The 18,437-nt window shown below is 41.7% G+C and overlaps 1 protein-coding gene across 3 annotated transcripts in view; it reads left to right on the forward strand.

The window, feature by feature from the left end:
• Positions 1-18,437, forward strand: part of ANKRD29 (ankyrin repeat domain 29) — a 44,956-nt gene that overhangs the window by 10,651 nt on the left and 15,868 nt on the right. Inside the window, exons 1-4 of one of the 3 annotated variants that reach the window (XM_042029775.1) lie at positions 3,337-3,432; positions 9,013-9,123; positions 10,844-10,942; positions 12,753-12,851. In XM_042029775.1, the coding sequence (XP_041885709.1) occupies positions 3,412-3,432; positions 9,013-9,123; positions 10,844-10,942; positions 12,753-12,851 (330 nt within the window). In that variant the 5' untranslated portion in view covers positions 3,337-3,411. Of the gene's footprint in view, positions 1-3,336; positions 3,433-9,012; positions 9,124-10,843; positions 10,943-12,752; positions 12,852-18,437 lie in introns of those variants that run through there. The other 2 variants (XM_042029785.1, XM_042029796.1) reach the window with 2 other exon arrangements.

The raw sequence follows: 18,437 nt of genomic DNA on the forward strand, positions 1-18,437 counted from the left end.
ATTTCAATAACTAAATGTTAATGGAAGCAAATATCCAAGGAAAGAAGACAATGCAGACACAGCTGAAATCAATAACATTATACTAAGATCTCCACCATTTGCAAAGCTTCAGAAAAAAAAGTAAGTTACAATCAGAGAATAATTGTCACGAGCCTTCATCAATGATCTTTATACAGGAGATATTGAAAGCAGAAGCATTGACATTATTGACATACAGCCATATGGGAAATGACAAAAGCTACTGCAGAAATGTATTTGTCAATGCCGTATCTTCTGAGTTACACAGATGCAGTTCTGTGGCACGCCCTGCAGTAAAGACCTCTGGAGCCTGGAAGATGGCAGTCAAATTCAACAACGGGTTCTTGAGATGGGGGCAGAATCCCACACCAGAGCTCACCAAAGTTACAAGACACATTTATCATCTCATCTGCTGAAATGTATTTATCCATTTCCACTTACAGCAGGCAAACTTACATTGCTCTTCACTCACATTTCTAAGTGGGTATTTGTTTATTGATTGCTGGTTTTTAAAGCAGATAGAAATTAATGTCATCTTTGCATAAAGAATTGTAGATGTGTAGATCACGATCTCCAAAGGAATGTTTTGTCTAACCCAAAATTTGTGCTACTTCTCTTAAACATCCATATATAGATGTGCCTGAACTGTTCTGGCTCAGATAAGGTTTTTCTGTGACTTACACAGAATGGTTGGATCAGCTTTTAAACACAATAATTTAATCTGTTCCTGCAATTCATCTTAGGTAGCCTTCAGATTTGTACAAAACAACATGACTCAGGATATTTGAAATAATCACTGTGATGAAATACTAGGTGAGAGGAATGCAGCCTGCTGCCCTGCAGATGAATTCTGCCAAGCAGCTAACAAATCCCAACCAGTCCGAGTATCTTGCAATCTTAAATATTCTGCCAAGACTGAAGAGCAGGGGAGAAGTGTAGCCCTAAAATACAATATTCCCACAATAGTAACAGGCATTGAATGTGCAGGGCCTCGGGACTGAGGCTTGTCAGGTTTGCTCTCTTTAAACTTTCTTGACCTCCCTCAATTTTGTTTTACATGGCTTATCTCTAACAGCAGCTTTTATAATTGAAATGAGAATTAGTTTGGTTGTAATGTGAAGCTGCAGACCAGTGAAGAAAGAGTCAGAGAGAAAAGCACATTATCAAACAGAATTATGCCAGTCCTTGAGGGAAGAAGAAACCATTACTATGAACATGATATTCCCTGCAACGACCAATTCCAGATGCTGACAGCTCACCATAACATCCCAAACCACCACCATCAGAATGAAACCACCAACTCTGGGACCTAGCATAGCACGGGAAAGGTGAGGATAATATCCAGAAAAGAAGTAAAAACTAGGAATTGTATATAAGTTTTAACTGTAATGTTATTAATACAGATCTTTTCTCTGTATGGACTTTTTTCTTTTTCTGCAATAATTACATCTGCTCTAGTAATGATTCTTTTATTAGACTGTTAAGTTTCAGTTACACTAATTATAAATTCTTGGTTTTATATGTATATGAGGTGTGTTTTCTCTTTGCCCATAAACAAGATTTTGAGTGTAATTATAGTCAGAGGTCTACATCAAAAAACATAGTTTCTACATGCTTTCTGGGATAAACTTGAAAGGATCACCAAGAAAGAACATACCTTATATATGTATGTCTGTATTCAACAGTTCTGACAAATTGTTGCACCTCCATATGACAACAGAAAAATCACAGGAGACCATGTGCAACCGAAAATAGGTGCAATTTCAGATTGTGTGGGGAAATTAAGAAAGGCGCTTCAAAATTTTTCGCCTGACACCCAAGGTAAATATAGACCCCTGAAAAACTGTACTGCTTTCATCTCCTTTTTTGTTGTTCATCCACAGAATTCTTTGTTTTTTCTTGGTAATAAAATTTAATATTTGGGCTGATGAATGGGAAAAGTTTGGCATGTTATTCACAATAGATTGAATAAACACGGGGATTTTCCAAGGGTAAGGTAGGGAGTGTGTACAGATCAGTAATATTTTCCTCTTTCAGTGGACAATCATCACTGTGCAACTGGATGAGAGCAAGAATGACTCTCAACTATGCAATCTACTGAGTTTATTCAGTATTTTTAAGTTAAAGGAGAAATCTGAGTTACAATCCAGGATTGTATGAACTCAGTAATTAAGGTTCACACCAGGCCATGCATTCTGAGATGAGCTGGTGCTATTAGCAGCTTTCATCTGCTTGTCTACCGTTTGTTTTACTGTATGCACAGATGCACAGATGAACATTGCCTCAGGGAAAAGATCTGCAGAAACCCCTTCACTTGCAGATTTGTAGAATAAGCTGTTTGGATCTCAGCACAAGTATTTTCTCCCAATGCACGCGCATAATTTTCTCGTGAATGGGATTTATGTGTGCACATCAAAAGAGGAAAATCCCTAAGGGCTCAGTTTAAACCAACAATAGCAAAGAAATTCAGGAATCTCTCACCAGAGCATGCCCTGCTTTGCCTACTTTATATCACGCAGACTTTGAATGAAATCTCTGGCAGCCAGGCAAAACAGGACACGACTTGGCTTTATGGTTGTTCATTTTTAAAGGCTTAAAATTAAGCCCTTAAGAACTTACTGGCTTCCTAATGAGAGTACATCAGCCATGGGAGATAGTGTTGGTGATAGCTGGATGCTTGCAAAGCGAAGGAACGCTCGCCTCCACCACAGGTTTGTGTGGTAGCATCATGGGTGTACTCACAACAGTACCTCTTAACAGGTTTTTCCTAGATAGGAAGGGAAGAGGCTGGGAAATACAAAGGAGGTGCCACCATGCAGATGGCATTAACACTGTGATGGGACTAGGGCTGGGCTGAGGGTGCTTGAGCTTTGGACCATCTCAGTGCCATTCCTGGGCTGCAGAGGCCTGATCTGTAGGTCTGAACCAGAGGCTGAGTGGTGCGGGTCCCCCACCATGGGGGCTGGCTTCTCCGGATGCTGCTGGAGCAGGGAGCCATTTTAAATAATACTAATATTACTACTACTAACAACAACAACAACAATTGAAAAATAATAATTATAGGCAGCAAAAGTAACAATAAAATATAATTTTCTGTAATTATATAAAATTGTGTGCTGATATAATTAGTGTATGTTCGAATATAATTCATTCTATTCGGCTAAATAATAATAATAATTAATAATTATAATATTCCCAAATACTCTCTTCCCGCCCCAAAAAGAACCTGTAAAGAGCAGTAGTAGCCAGAACCCCCTGAGCACAAGGTGATGCGGGAGGGAGGCGCCGGCCCCGCGCCGCGCCCCGCCCCGGCCCCGCGCAGCCCCGGGCGCGGAGCGGTGCGGACCGAGCTGCGCGGGCGGGCGCGGAGCGGGGCGGAGGCGGAGCGCTGCGATGTGCAGGATGTCGTTCAAGGTGAGCCGAGCGCCGGGGAGAGGGGCGGGGGGATGCGCGTTTGGGCTCCCGCTTTGCGCTTGTCATGCTGGCAGCCCGTGGAGTGCGCTGTCGTATCCGTGGACTTAGGGACTGATTTATTTTATTTTTTTAGGAAAAACGAGGGTGGTGTAGGGCGGAAGGAAAGAAAACAGCAGCGTCCTTCCCCAGCTTTGGGGTCCCCCGGGAGTGCTGCGGTGCCAGCTGATGGAGCGGGCGCTTTTCCCAGCTGACAACCCCAAAAGGATGCGTGGCTTGTGTTACATAAACCGCGAGCCTCCATGGAGCTTTACGCTGGCTCTGGGGTGGCCGGGTTCCGTGCTGTGGGTTTTGGTGCAGTCAGGAGCCTCCTCCTCACTTTTCCGACCATCTCTGCTGGTGCTGGTTGTGTAATAGTTAGGAGGCAGTCTTTGTCCGTGCTCTTCCTTTCAGGCTGTGGTGGCCACTGAAGCCAGACTGGTTCGTTCCCTTTGCCAGCTGTGATTTCTGTCACCTTTTGTGCTTCTTCCATCCAAACCCACGCAAGAGCAGTCATTTCAAAAGATTGCCTAAAAGAAGTTTTTTAATCTAAGGACAGGATTAATAAGATTATTTGGCAAAGAGGGAAGCAAGCAGCAATTTACTAATGATGTTAACAAGTAATATTTCTGATGGATGTACATCTTCTCTGTTATGCACTTTCTGGATGCTGTGCTTGCCCTTCTCTTATTGATCAGCAGCTCAGTGCCAGTCCTTTGCCATATTGCTTGTGTTGCATTACTTGATTTGATGGATTATTCCCTGTACTTGCCTCACTCCTGTCAGGGTATCTCCCTCCTGGAGTGCTGGTGCTTCAGTGGCACCGTGTCGGTTCAGTGGTGGCGCAGCAAGTGGTTTGCACCTGCAGTTAAAGCCCTCCTGTGGCAGGCAGCAGAGAACCTTTGCTCCAAGTGCAGCTCAGCCTTACACTTGGTGGTGAAATCATAGGATGCCTTGGGTTGGAAGGGACATTAAACATCATCATAGTAGAAGGTGTCCTGTGCCATAAGCAGGGAGAGCTTCTACTAGACCAGGTTGCTCAAAGCCCCGTCCAGCCTGGCTGTGGATACTTCTAGGGATGGGGCATCCACAACTTCTCTGGGCAACCTGTTTCAGTGCCTCACCACCCTCACAGTAAAGAATGTCTTCCTAATTGCCACCCTAAACCTACCCCTTTTCAGTTTAAAGCCATTTGTCCTTGTCCTATCACTACATACCCTTGTAAAAAATCCCTCTCCATCTCTCTTGCGGGTCCCCTTCTGGTGCTGGAAGGCTGCTCTAAGGTCTCCTCGGAGCCTTCTCTTCTCCAGGCTGAACAACCCCAACTCTCTCAGCCTGTCTTCATAGGAGAAGGTGCTCCAGCCCTCTGATCATCGTCATAGCCCTCTTCTGGATTTGTTCCAGCAGGTCCACAACCTTATGTTGAGAGCCCCAGAGCTGAACATAGTACTCCAGGTGTGGTCTTACCAGAGCAGAATTGAGGGAGAGAATCACTTTCCTCAACCTGCTGGTCGTGATTCTTTTGATGTAGCCCACGATACACTTGGCTTTCTGGACTGCAGCCTCTGTGGTCATCCTCTTTTTGGTCCTGCACTGGTCTCACACCTAATTTCTTTTTTTTTCTGTCTTTCTGTTCCTCCATTCTATCTCTGTGAGATGTTTCCTACCTTCATTACTCACAAGCATCCACCCTAACAGCCCCATGTTCCTGGTGATGCCAGCTTCTTCTTTCATCTTATCCTTTTTTGGCCTCCTTGTTTATTTAACTTGTTCTTCCGGTCTTACTTTCTGTTCTGTCCCTATCAGCTCCTTTTCTGTGCCCTATTTCTCACACTGTATTCCCCCAAGTATTCCTGTTCAAAGTAGCTCACTGCTTTCTCCTCCCTCTGAAGAATTGCAGCCCATACCTTCCTCTTTCTTTTTTCTCTCCCTTTTCTGTGACTTTTTGTTTGGCATTTTCTCTCTGAAGGTCATGAACTTAACTTGGATCCTTACTATCTGTGTTTGCCACTGGCTATTCATGTTTTCCATCTTATTATCCTACTTACCCATGGCATAGCATTTATCTTTCTTTCTCACACAAATATCCTCTCTTCTGCCACATTTTGCCTGACTAAACAACATTTATATATTGAACGATCTTTCTTTTTTACCAGGATCCTTCATGTAGGATATATTGCTCCTAAGTTGTACTAGTCTTTTCCATCATGCTTGATCCTGATTTCCAGTTCTTCTTCTGAAAACTTTTTGCTCAATTCCTCCTTCCCATTAGGACTGGTCTGAAAACTAAGAAAGAAAAGGAATTTTCTTGTATTTTGACAGTACAAGGAACAAGCCAGTGTGCTAGTGTTCTCTTTCTTCTCTTTTCTTTCTCTATTGCCTCTTTTCTTTCATCTGCAAGATCCCTGTTTAAGAACTGCAGTCTTCCTCGTCAGTGGTCATCCCACTGTCACCTGCTCTTTCTCTGCAAACAGCAAGTCAAAGGTAGGGCAGGGAGCAGGAGCTGGTGGTCACAGCATTTAAATTACACTTTCCCTCTCAATATTCCTAAAATGACACAGATACATTAGCACAATTCATGTTTTGTGTATCCCTGCAGAGAAATGGTGTTGTCAGATTTACAATATATATTTTCCTCTAGGCCATTTTTGAAAAAGTGTTTTTTTCTAATGTCAATACAGCATGAATATAATGCCAGCGTTTCATCTTTGGGCTCTCATAAAAGCATACAATCAAAATTAATAGCACAGCCAGATTTTAAAATGAAACTTTAGAGAACTTGATGAAGTGAAGGAAATTTTATCCTGAAAGTTGCTGATGCTGGAACAAGTGACATAATGAAACAAGCAATTTTGATGAAAGCTATTAGCTAATAATTTTCAAATGTTTATTACATTCTGCTCCCAGACTGTCAGTGCTGAGGATCACTTGTTTACTTTGAGGATGCTTTGGGAGCAGACTAGCTTTATGCTAAGAATTACATGAAAAATTTGTCCAATTAATCTCTTGAAATTCAACATTACCTCTCCCTAAGCAGTATTTGATGAGACAAGACTGAGTTCATATTAGAACAAGAGCAGTCACATCCTGCAGTTATAAACCCATTTATTTCTCAAAAATAATTCAATTAATTGGATTATCAACCCCAAAGTGCTGTCTTACATTTTGCCTACCAATGATACCAGTATTGCTGATGAAAATGAAGAGCACAGAGATACAGATCCGGAGATATAGACTGCCACATGGTACGCAATGTGGCTGTTCTTGCAAGGTGCCCAGACCATCTGAATGAGTTTGCACTTTCATTCACCTTAGTGGGTAAAATAGCTCAGATTTGCATCTGATTTTTTAATCTTATCACTGGATGGTTGATGGGCTGAGCATGCTGTACACTCTACTTTTATACAAGGAATCCCAAGCAATGCAGGGGCACAAGGGGAAGCACAAGTGCTGGTAGCAGTCATTGTAAATGGGGCCAAAAGCACCACTGCGAAAAACTTCTTTCTGTGTCCTTGATGCACTGAAGAATTCTTCCATTCCTTGGGTCTGATCCAAAGTATGAGGACAACTTTTCTGGAGAGCTACTGTAGAACTTCCAGGGGAGAAAAAAGAGGTAGGAATTTATGACTCATAAGACCAAAGACTTTGAACTTCTACTTCCAGTCCAGGGTGACACTGGACATTTAGTTCTTTTTTCTTCTCATGTGAACTGGTGAAAGCAGGTAAGGAGTTCCTGAATATGGATTCCAGTTTCTGCCTACCTGACCAGTGAAGGTGGTGGTGTATGGTGTGCCATAATAAAATTCAGTCTGCTACTGTGCCCTCATAGTGAAAACTGGGGTGGATTAAATAAATCTTTACTTTTATGGATGTATTGTCATATCTCAAAACTTTCTAAAACTTTAAGGGATAGATTGGGACAATAAAAGGTAAGGAATTTGATTTTCCATTCTGTAAGGTCTAAACATAATTCTTTTGCAATAGCTTTCCAGTGAATATCATAATAACAAAGCCAATAAGAAAATATTCCTAACTGCCAGCTCTGTAAATAATAAAATTTTAGTGGTTCTAAGGGTCAAGATAGGAAGACACTACAGTGTTGCCAGCAAGGAGGGTATAAACTGCTGTCTCTACTGTAATCAACATTATCTACAGGTTCTCCAGGGAAATGCAATAGCTGTGAAAAGAAGATCAGAATTTAGCTTATTGCTAAAAATTTCAGACTCCTGCCCTTGTGTGTGCTGGTACAAGAAATATCACTATCAGTTTATAGGAAGTGACTTATAATTTATTGAATGGTTGGAACTTCTCTCGTCTCAAAGAGCTGCCAATTTTCCAACCTATTAATATTGAAAATGCAACCCATGGAAAGTGCTCAGTGTGACAGGCCTGGGATAGATTCAGATTCATGATTCTTGTGTCTGCTGGTTTCTGCAAAGTTTATTATCTTCATGTCAGTGAAGGAAGCAATTTAAACTGTGCTGTATATGTGCATTTTAATTGTAAGCCATAAAACCATTGAATCCTGATTCCTTACCACATTACATGTGCACATTGACATTTAGACAAGGAGAAGTACCTATTTCATTTCTGAAACTGAATGATTGACTTTATATCCAATCTGCACTCTCTTTGTATCCTGAAGGAAGGGTTCACTGGAAAGCAATGACCCTGGGTATTTTTGACTCTGTTTTGGTGTAAGTGACTGTCAGTGCAGCAATGCTTTACTCTTCTGTTGGTGGTCTGGGGCCTTATTAAAACATCATCAGCACGAGCCTGCTCTAGGATACATATCGCTGCCATCACGGTGTTTCCCCTCGACACTTCACCAGTGACAGTGTTTACCTGTCAAGGCAGCATGTTGGCAGCTGTTTGCATCGATTAGATAAAGAGAGCAGGAGCAAAGTCCATGTCTTTATTTTCCTGTCCTTTTCCTATGCTGCAGCAGTCGTCATTCACTCCTACCCAGGAGATCTTGCACATGCCCACAGTCACAGGGTGTTAATTCCAGGCAGGAGGTAGAACAAGCAGTCTGGGAGATGCATGAGCAATACTATTCCTGTATTGGAACGTTATGTGCAGGAAAGAAGGAGATGACAGAGAGCTAATCTGAAACCTAAGAGGATGTCCTGCAGCAGGACATCAGCAGGACGCTTCAGCCTAAATATGGCCAGCCCCACCACAGAAGCAGACAATACAGGCATCACTGAGCATGTTGTTTTCTGTGATGTTTCCCTGTGGATCTGGCCTAGCATCATCATTTCTCATTACAGAGCAATCTAAGAGGCATAGGCTGCCATGGACACAAGGAAGACTTGAAATAACATGAGGTAGCACAGGAAGACTGATCTCTTTAACTGCCCAAAGAAATGAAATTAGCTTCCTTTCCATGCTCTGGGTTTGAAGAAACAGCACACTAAGCTGAAACTTGCCTGGCTTGAATGCAGAATGTATGCAATGTGTATGCTTGTCCAATGTATTTGCCAAAGTGATTTATTTCTACTTGCTTTTTTTTTTTTTTTTCCCTTTTTCTTTTTCCTCCAGAAAGAAACACCACTTGCCAATGCTGCATTTTGGGCTGCAAGGAAAGGAAACCTGGCTCTCCTCCAGCTGCTTCTGAACAGTGGGCGAGTAGATGTGGACTGCAAAGACAGCGTATGCACACAATGCACCTACAGCCACAGCACTCATTTTGCATCACTTTCCATAGCCCACCATGCAGAGGGTGTAGTAGGGATCTAATATGAAACATAGGAAAGTCTTATGGCATTTCAGGATGATTTAAAACCTTTTCTTGTCAGTAATCAAGCTTGAAATGTAAGATAAAATAACATGATGATTTACATCAGTGGCAGGGGGGTTAAGAATTTGCCAGCACTGAAAAATGTGTCTTACACAGTTATTTGTGGTGCTGACATTAGAAACACAGATCCTAGCACCTCGGGCTTCTCTTTGCAAAGAAATGTCATTGTAGTAATAGATCACAGTGAAGAGTTGGCTCAGTTGAGCCCAGGTAGCAATGATCCTGTCAGCTAGCAGACCTCCTCATAATTAGAACAACTGCTGGCCTCCGAAATTCTTCCTCCTCCACCCAATCTCTGGACTGGGCACCAACATGAAGGCACAAGATTGCCAAGTAAGAGGAGTCCAGACACATGGTGGATTTCATGTGAATTTCCTTACTGTAATTGACATGGGTTGAAATTAGTTTTGAAATTAGAAATGGGCTGATAACACAGATAAATGAGTATGTCTTTCTATTCTGCCTACAACACATGGTGAGATACTTGATTGTGCTAAGCTGTGTCAAAGAGCAGGGGAAAAACGAGGTTGAGAAGTTCCAGGTTTCTTTTGTTTGGCATTGGGACTGACTGACATGGAGTCATGCTGGTATTGGCAAGGATTAATGCCACTTCCAGCCTGAAACATGAACTTGCTGCAGCTTTTCTCACTTTGAATACCTTTAAAGTGTAAGAGTTTTTCTAATCCCACTGACTTTAACCTATCTTTTAAATTTCATTTCATTTTTGCCCTGTAGGCAAGTATTTGTCCTACAGTACTTCTGGAGCTGATGCTATGACTGTCATGACAGGGAGGGAAGGATGTTCAAATGGAGGCTTGTAGTAAACAGGACAGAGATCAGTGTGAAAAGATAAAGTCACTACTGTTCATTTTTTTCTCAAAAGAAGGCTAACTTTGGACAAGAACTTTGCACTGCATTAATAATTGTATCAGACATACACATTTTTTAGACTAAATTATTTTTGTGCAATTAAGACTGCATGTTTCTTTTTTATAATGTCACCCATTCCTTCTTTAAATTGAGCTGTTGTGTGTGAATGCTTTTGAAGGATGTGTTTCATCCTTATGCATGTGGTTTCTGCATATTGTCCATACACTACATACATATAAGTCCTACTTCGTTCACTGGAAGTGACCTTATAGTGTACTGAGGGAGCTGAACACATGTTTCTGTACAGAAAGTTCTTTCTTATAATGTGAAGAGTCACTGAGTGAGTTTGCTCTCTTTATTTGGATAGGGAATTATTGTTCAAATCACCCAGCCCCTACTCCTGACTATGACTCAGAATTAAGTGACTCAGCTAAGTCACTCAGCTCCTGTGTCTGAGGTTATTTTTCTGGAAATGATGCAAAGAACTTTGGGATTCTCTGATTAAAAAAAACCAAAAAACCCAAAAAAATACTGTTTAGAAACAAAACCCATTATTTTTATACTTGTTGCACTTATTTTGGGACAGTAAAGTATCATAAGCTCCCTCCAGTTTTTTGGCAGAAGTGCTGTCTCTTCCAGACAGCCTGATTCATTGCTGTAGGTGTCTGTTGAAGGTACTGACTTGTTTTTCCTTACTCCCAGCTTGGCACAACAGCTCTGATGGTAGCATCTTACTATGGCCACATAGATTGTGTACGGGAATTGGTGTTGCAAGGAGCAGATATCAATCTGCAGAGAGAGGTAGGATTCAAACAGGGCTTCATTAAGTGACTGTTGGTTTGTTACAAATAATAAGAGTGTTGTCTGCTGCTTGTTGCCAATTGTTTCTTTGTCACTTGCTGTACAGTGTGTTCATACAACAGGCTCTGTTCTGAGGACATCAGGGAATCAGATATCTGGAGTTTACAATAGAAAATCAGATGCCAGAGGTACATTTACTATAACTTACCAAACATTTTCAGCACTTCTGGTTGGTGAGGGTCAGTTACATCTGAGATGTAACCCCCCGGGGTTATGCCATTTATGTATTTGCAGTTTTACTTATTGGCACAACAGTTTACAGCCCTTTGGATGGGATAAATAATCAGGAGAAGACCTTTACCTTTTGATTTGCAGCCTGGTCATTAAGACAGAGTGGATGCCATTGGTAGCACAGGGATTATTTTTGACCCTGTATGCTTTGGAGTTTCTGCCTTTTAGTATGAGCCAACTCATCTCTGACAATCACACAGCTTTATCATCCATACTCTTCCCTGCATCTCTGCTTGGCATTCAAGGCATGTCTTGCACCATGACATCAGCATGGAAGGGACATCAGCAACTGATGTTTGTGGGAAACTGCCTTTCACTCATACTCCATGCAGACGGTTGTAAGGAATAATTGCAGTTGCTCTGGTCTGCGTGTTGGCAGTGCAAAGAGCAGAATTGCTCTGGGACAGCCACTGGTTTTAAGAGAAGAGCAGTTGAAGGAGGGCATGCAGTTACATGGGATGGTGGCAGGTAGTGCAGGACAGCAGTGTGCTCATTGCTCCAACAATACAAGCCAATGTTTCTTACTTTCCCTGGTACCAGAGTATTAATCTCATGCTGACATCTGCAAATTACTGAGTCAGTGAATGCCATGTTTGATGATGTAGGTGTCCCTGCACTTACTGGCCTAAACTTGCTCCAGCTATGATTGTCAGTGTCTTTCAGTGGCATCCTGTTCTAACAAAACACGTACTTAAACATGTCCCTTCCCTTAGGTAAACATTGCTTGGAAAGCAGCAACAAAAGAAAAATTTAAGAACAGTTTTATGGAGCTGCTCTTGATCATCACTCAGGAAATACTGATTCAACAAGGCAACAAAAAAAAAAAAACCCTTCTGAAAGCCTCCAAAATTACTATGTTGCAGAAAGGAAGCAAAACAGATGAAGTTTAAGCTCTACAGCCCAATGGCATGGTTCTGCAACTAAAGGCACATACTCCAACCAGTGCTCTTGTGCTCTGAAGTTGTTGTGAAGCTTGGGGAAGTGAGAGTCCCATTATTGTGTCAGGAGAGGGGGCTCTGAAATGGTCTAAGTGGGGCCATGTACTATTATAAAGGCTTTGGGCACTGGAATGAATTTCTTGTGTAGCTCCAATTTCCTGTACTTTCTACATGGGGTGAGTGAGCCCAAAGTCAGAAAAGCCTGCATTTCTTTTCTTTCTCTGTTTCTTCCTTCCTTCTCCTCCTTCTTTCTTCTGTCCAGCCATTAAAATCTTACATGGTAATTTTCTGGGGCCTGATTTGCTCACATGTTAATGACAGTATCTTCTACAACTTGTTTAAAATATGGGGTTTCAGTTCCTCTTGGGTTTTACTCAAATGTATGATGCTGGACAGATTTTTCAGTGCAATGGGAAGAAGACTGAGTTAAGATATCTGGTGTCCTCTGGAGTCTTCAAATTCCTCATGTCTTTTCAGCTGATATTCAACTGATTGAGCTCAATACATTTTAATTTGAAATGTCTGTACTTTAGTCGTGTGTTATGCGTTTGTTATTCTTTTAATCCATTTTTCCTTTACAGTCAGGTGCAACTTCTCTGTTCTTTGCTGCACAGCAAGGCCACAATGATGTAGTGAAGTTTCTCTTTTCATTTGGAGCCTCCACTGAATTTAAGAATAAAGTAAGATGATGAGTCTATTTTTGCATGCTGATACATTCTGAAGGTCAAGGCTGGGTTTTTTGTATTCACGTGAACTATGACAGGGCAGTGTTAAGATGATGAAATTTCCTTGCATGAACATTTTTTGAGTAATATGAGTAATGCAACACATTGTGAAATATTAACTTGGGACTGGCTTTTCCTACCTAGACTTAGTGGCATAAGTTTATCGAGGTCCTTTGATAGTGATATCAGTCTTTCCTCATAAGCCATCCTCCAATACAAGATCAAAAGGTCTTTTTGTACCTCCTAGGTGGGATCCTGACTTAGGTGTTTATGTACTCCAGTTGCAGAGAACTTACATTTCATCAACATGGGGATGCCTCTGCATGACACCATAGGATACATAAGAGTATAAGGGCTTCAGTCCTCCCTAAATTTCCACTTACCCATCAGGGACAAGAAAGTGAAATGCACCTCAGAGCTTTTATTTCTTTGTTCAGGCAGATCCTTTTCCAAAATCTTCTTAGAATAGCCAAAAGCACAGGTGGTGGAGCCTGGGTTCCTTACCCCTCATGGGGTCAACAGCAGCTCATCACTGACAGCAGTACATCAACCCAGTTTCTTTGCCCAAGGCAGTATTAGCACCTCTGCTTTCAGCAAACGGGGTGAAAAGGAGCATATTTTCATTAAGTATACTTGTCCTTGACATGCTGGCTACATTTTGAAGCATTCCCATAATCTGGGGAGGAGGACACTTGTCAGTCACTTACCCTGGGATTCCTAGTGATATCTTTGAAGAAGGAATAGTTCTTTACCCCACAGTAATCAATTTGTCAAGATATATTAGTCTGTGATTCAAATGATTCCCTCAATCCATACCTGCTTTCTGGAGTCCCTGGAAATACAGGCTCTAAATACTAAGGGAATTGATGAAACATCAGAAACTCAGCTCCTTATGCTCCAGGGGCTAAAAATCCTGATATTTTGTGGCCAGAGTCCACACATGCCCATACAGTAGGATTCTGATACCCCAGGGAGCTGTATTTGTGGTGAGCAACTCTCTGACCACTGCAGCAATCAGTAATAAAAGCATGAATGAAATTGTGGCTGTTTAACACAACATGGAGTGCAGCTGTGAAAGTTGTCAAAGCAGGAGGTTGCAGTGTTCAATACAACAGCTGGATCCTAAAGTGCTGGATTATCTCACATGGGACAGATTTATTGGGTAACATTGCACATTAAAATAAATGTTGCTTCTCTAACTTTTATTTCAGGGTATGGGTGCGGGTTAGCAAGATTCAGAGGGGTCATCTTCCCTTGCATTCAGTTGGCAAGTTAGAGGCTCAGTACCTTATTCTGTCTAGAGGGACAGTTACATCTTCACTCAATCTTTTCACAGTCTGTGAACTAGGAGTTTGTGAAGAGGCCAAGATTTGATCCAGGAGGTGAACAGCAGGCTTGAAATAGCCTGACCCTTCATGAAAACATACAATCTCTTTTGAAGCATACAAAATATGTTGATGTGAAACACTAGGACAGATAAAAGAGAGCAAAGATCTAAATTATAAAAGAATATTCCTGTGTTCAGCTGCTCCAAATGGCTTCCCTCTTTGGACAAATGCGAGTTTGGGGTCTAGTGTTGCTCACCCTGAAGCTTTAATTCCAGCCCCTCTTTTCCTGCCTTCCTCTTCTGAACCCAGACCTGACTTGGCCCATATGCCAGTGCCAAGTATCTTTTAAGCTGCAGGTTGCTCTTCCTCCCCAGGCTGCAGCTTTCTGCTATGTCCAGACAAGCTGGTTGAAAGATAACACCAGCTCCCAATGGACGTAACATGGGAAACTGGTGTGTGATGTGCATGTGAGATGATCTTCCAGCAGCATCACCCTGTGGGTGCCTGAGCAGGAGGCACCAGTGAGGTGTAGCACATGGACAGTCCACATCTTCCACTGGCCCGCTAGAGTGGCTTTGTATCAGTTCAATCTTCTGATTTAATAATGTGGTTTTCATAGCTTGGAATAATTCCATCGTTTCGTTAACAGGTGACCAAGGTGACAGGCTCCTCCATCCTTCCCAAACCCCAGCAACAATATAGTTGATAAAATATGCCTTTTTAGGTTAGGGACAAGGCATTTTCTCACTAAGACACTCCATTGGGAGCAGCACTGGAAAAGATATAGCTGATCCTATCTGTTTTTAAAGGGCAGTGCAAAATGAATCCATTTGCAAAGAATATATATTTCTATTATAAATTAAGACATGGAATTGGAATAAGCACACAAATTGAATGTATCCTAGAAAATAGAGACTTTAAAGCAAGGAAATGCAAAGCCCATCATCTTTTTCATGCACTTGTCTGTAAATTGTGATTACTGCATTTGTTACTCATATATGAGAATTCTGGAGAACTATCTTAATACAGGCATGCAATTCTTGTTAAGCCTTGTATCATTAGAATTGATATGTGCTATGGCAGGCAAAGTAAACCTATTCTAAAACAGTGTCATAAAGTAATTAGCGATAAATGCTGATGATCTAAAGAGAATGAATAGTACTATTGAAGGTTAATTATTATATAATTATAATTATTACATATAATATTAATCATTAATATTATTCTCCATTGTCCCAGTCTGACATCCATAGAAATATTTAACAAAGGTTGAAACTTTTTTCTTTTATTCTGATAGATGTGTTGACCATGTGAGTTCTTAAAAAACATGGTGGCATGTTTTCTGAGCAGTACTGCATGTTGAACAGTATGTCAGAGGCTATTTTTCAGCAGGCAGCAATTGCAGAAGGTCAGTTCCCCTCCTCTGCAGCATATTTCAGTGGTGGTAAAAAAAGGTATAATTCTAAGCTACTTTCAGGTGATGATAACAGAGGAAAGGAGTCGGCAAACAGACAGGGAAGTCTACACCACTTAGCGTGGTGCTGCTGTTCCAAGTGTTTTCACTGGAGGTTGGCAGCTGCTGTTATGTGCTGGCAGTGAGGAGCACAGACTCTGGGGAGGGCAGAAAAATGGTTTCAGGGGAAGAATTGCAGAGGTAGCTGAGAAAAGGGTCTCCTATCTGAGCTGGAAGTATTTGCAGAGCAGGATTAATAGGTAAGCAGGAAAACAGGATATGAGCAAGAAGGGAACCCAAGGCGACGTGCCTTCTCTCAGAGGTTGCACAGACGGCCTCCTGCCCACTGCAGAAGGGGTGATAGCCCCAGGAGTGCCTCAGTGCCTGCTCATGTGTCCAGCTCCCATTTGCTGCCCTGCTCAGAGTTTCCAAGAGGCTTGCCAATACCAAAGACGCTACTTCAGCTTTTTACTTATCTCAGCTGAAGCCCAAAAGGAAGAGGTAATCACATGGCTAAAAGGGATGTTAAAACTCTGTCATTCACTTTTTTTTTAAATCCCCCACAACTTTTTTGCTTTCCCTATGGTCTGTAAAACATTGGGGTTTTCAGCTAGAGCCTGCTGGAGTAAAGTGTGAGAGAAAACCAGATAGAAGCTCAATAGAGGCAAGAGCGGGACTGAGTTTTCTCCTACTAATAAACGGTGGACTTCTGCACTGTTTGACAATTCCTTGATTTAACTAAGTGCTGTTTTACCACATGGTCAGTGGAAAAGATTCCTGCCCCCAACTTCTCTTTCTTACAAAAAGATGTATATCTGATTTTTCACAGTGATACCCCCAACTCAGAGCATGCAGAGGAATCCCAGTCCCTTCTGTTGAATGTATTCAGCTTCATATATCAGACAGACAGTAGAGCAGGTCTTAGAGCTCAATTGTCTTCCTGATCAGGGACCAGATCTATGAGCCCAGGAGTTATTACCCAGTTGTCTCTGACCCAGTAAATATTTTATTCAGAGTGGACAGATGGAATTGGGGACCATCCAATGCTCTTCTTCTAACCCCTGGACTCTGATCAGACTGATTTAGGAAAACTCAATCATTTTAGTCTGAAAGATCCAAATGGTGTATTTTGGAATTGTGTTATTCTTCCAAAAAAAAAAAAAAAAAAGTCTGTCTAAAACTGTTCACTGGGTTGAACGAAACACTTGGTCAGGATCCCCTTTTGGAGTTAATTAGACATATCTTGGGAGACTGTTGCCCTTCTTAAACCCCAAGCTGTCACATCTCCCAAGGTGGGATCACACATTGGGATTCTGCTGTGCCAACTGTGATCAGCTTTGCAGGCCTGCCTTTTATTTGGGACCTGTCATTTGGTTCCCTACAGAAATTATGTTAATAACCAAACAATCGTCTAAAAATAATAGGAGTTTGTGGAAAACACAAGAATTTTAGAAAACAAAAGCCAGACCATAAAGCAATAAACAAACTTTTCCCATATGCAACCAACTGAGCATGTCTATATACCCTCCATACAGGGAACTTTAATATTTTTAAGCTTCCTAAAACTTTTTCCTTCCCTGCCTCTCCACAGAAGACCTTCAGTCTGGATAGCATAATTTCTCTTCTTAATTCACTAATCTTTCTCTCTCAACTTCCTTTGGATTAAGGATCTTTAAAAATTTCTCTGGTTTTTTTTGTTTGTAGCCCTTTGATCTGGTGAGTCACCACTTGAGCAAAGTGGCTTTCAGCTGGTTGGAAAGAGGAAATAGGTTTCATGAAGCTATTAGCTTTTTCATTGTCTTTTATGGTGTATTAGGTGTTTCTTAATCCAGGCACAATTGTGATTGCTTTTGTGTTTTGTTCCAGCAGTTCCCATCAAATTACAGTAGTTTAATTTGGCAGGAAATTCTAATTTCTCATAAGAGAAACTTAACTCCACTGACCTGATAACACACTGTATTTGCTCAAATAATCCAGAATTTATAGGCAATTCTTAGACTGTCACACAACAGCCTCACATCTCTGGCTTTGCTGACACCCAAGCCTTCTTTTCTTTTCGATGTCATAGGCAGATGAGGTTTTGGGCGTAGCTGTAAACAGTGCCTGTGGGTTAGTTCTGTCATGTCAGAGCTTGAGTTTTCACGAGGCTATTATAGCCATGAAATTGCACCATTGATCAATAAATTTGATTGTCACTTCCCATTATAAAAGATCCATTTGGTCATTCAAGCTGTAACTTCTTTTGTGGATATCTGTCTATGTGGAAAATTTCAGACAACTTTGGAGTTGTTTCAGAGAACAAGTCTAGGGGAAAGCACAGTCTTGTGTCCACGTTAATAGCAGCTCTAGAAACCATTTATCTGAAATACTTTAGATAGCTTATCTTGTGGAGGAGAGGCTTGAGACTAGGAGAAGGCAGGGAAGGAGAGAGCAGACCCGTGGTTGGGATATTTTGTTGTGTGCATCATCTTTGCACAATGGCATGGTGCCATCCCAGGCAGAAGATAAGAACTTCCTCTCCATATCTGTGTCAGAAATACTGAGAATTTTTGGGTGGGGCACAGCACCCTTAAGATGGCAAGACCCACATTTGCTGTCTCAATTGTTTCAGCTGGTTTGGAGTCAATTGCCGGCAACATTGAGGTGTTTCCCTTCTCAGATGGCTCCCAAGGGAGTGTTTCTACAAGCAGGGATTGATGCATGTGCCTAGGTCTCCCTTTAGTGGTGATGTGCAGCAACTCTAACTGCCTGGGATTGATC

Source organism: Corvus kubaryi, unplaced genomic scaffold (genome assembly GCF_017639235.1).
Source record: "Corvus kubaryi isolate FWS band 111438036 unplaced genomic scaffold, C.kubaryi_AGA036_p1.0 132, whole genome shotgun sequence".
In the NCBI taxonomy this organism is placed as follows: domain Eukaryota; kingdom Metazoa; phylum Chordata; class Aves; order Passeriformes; family Corvidae; genus Corvus; species Corvus kubaryi.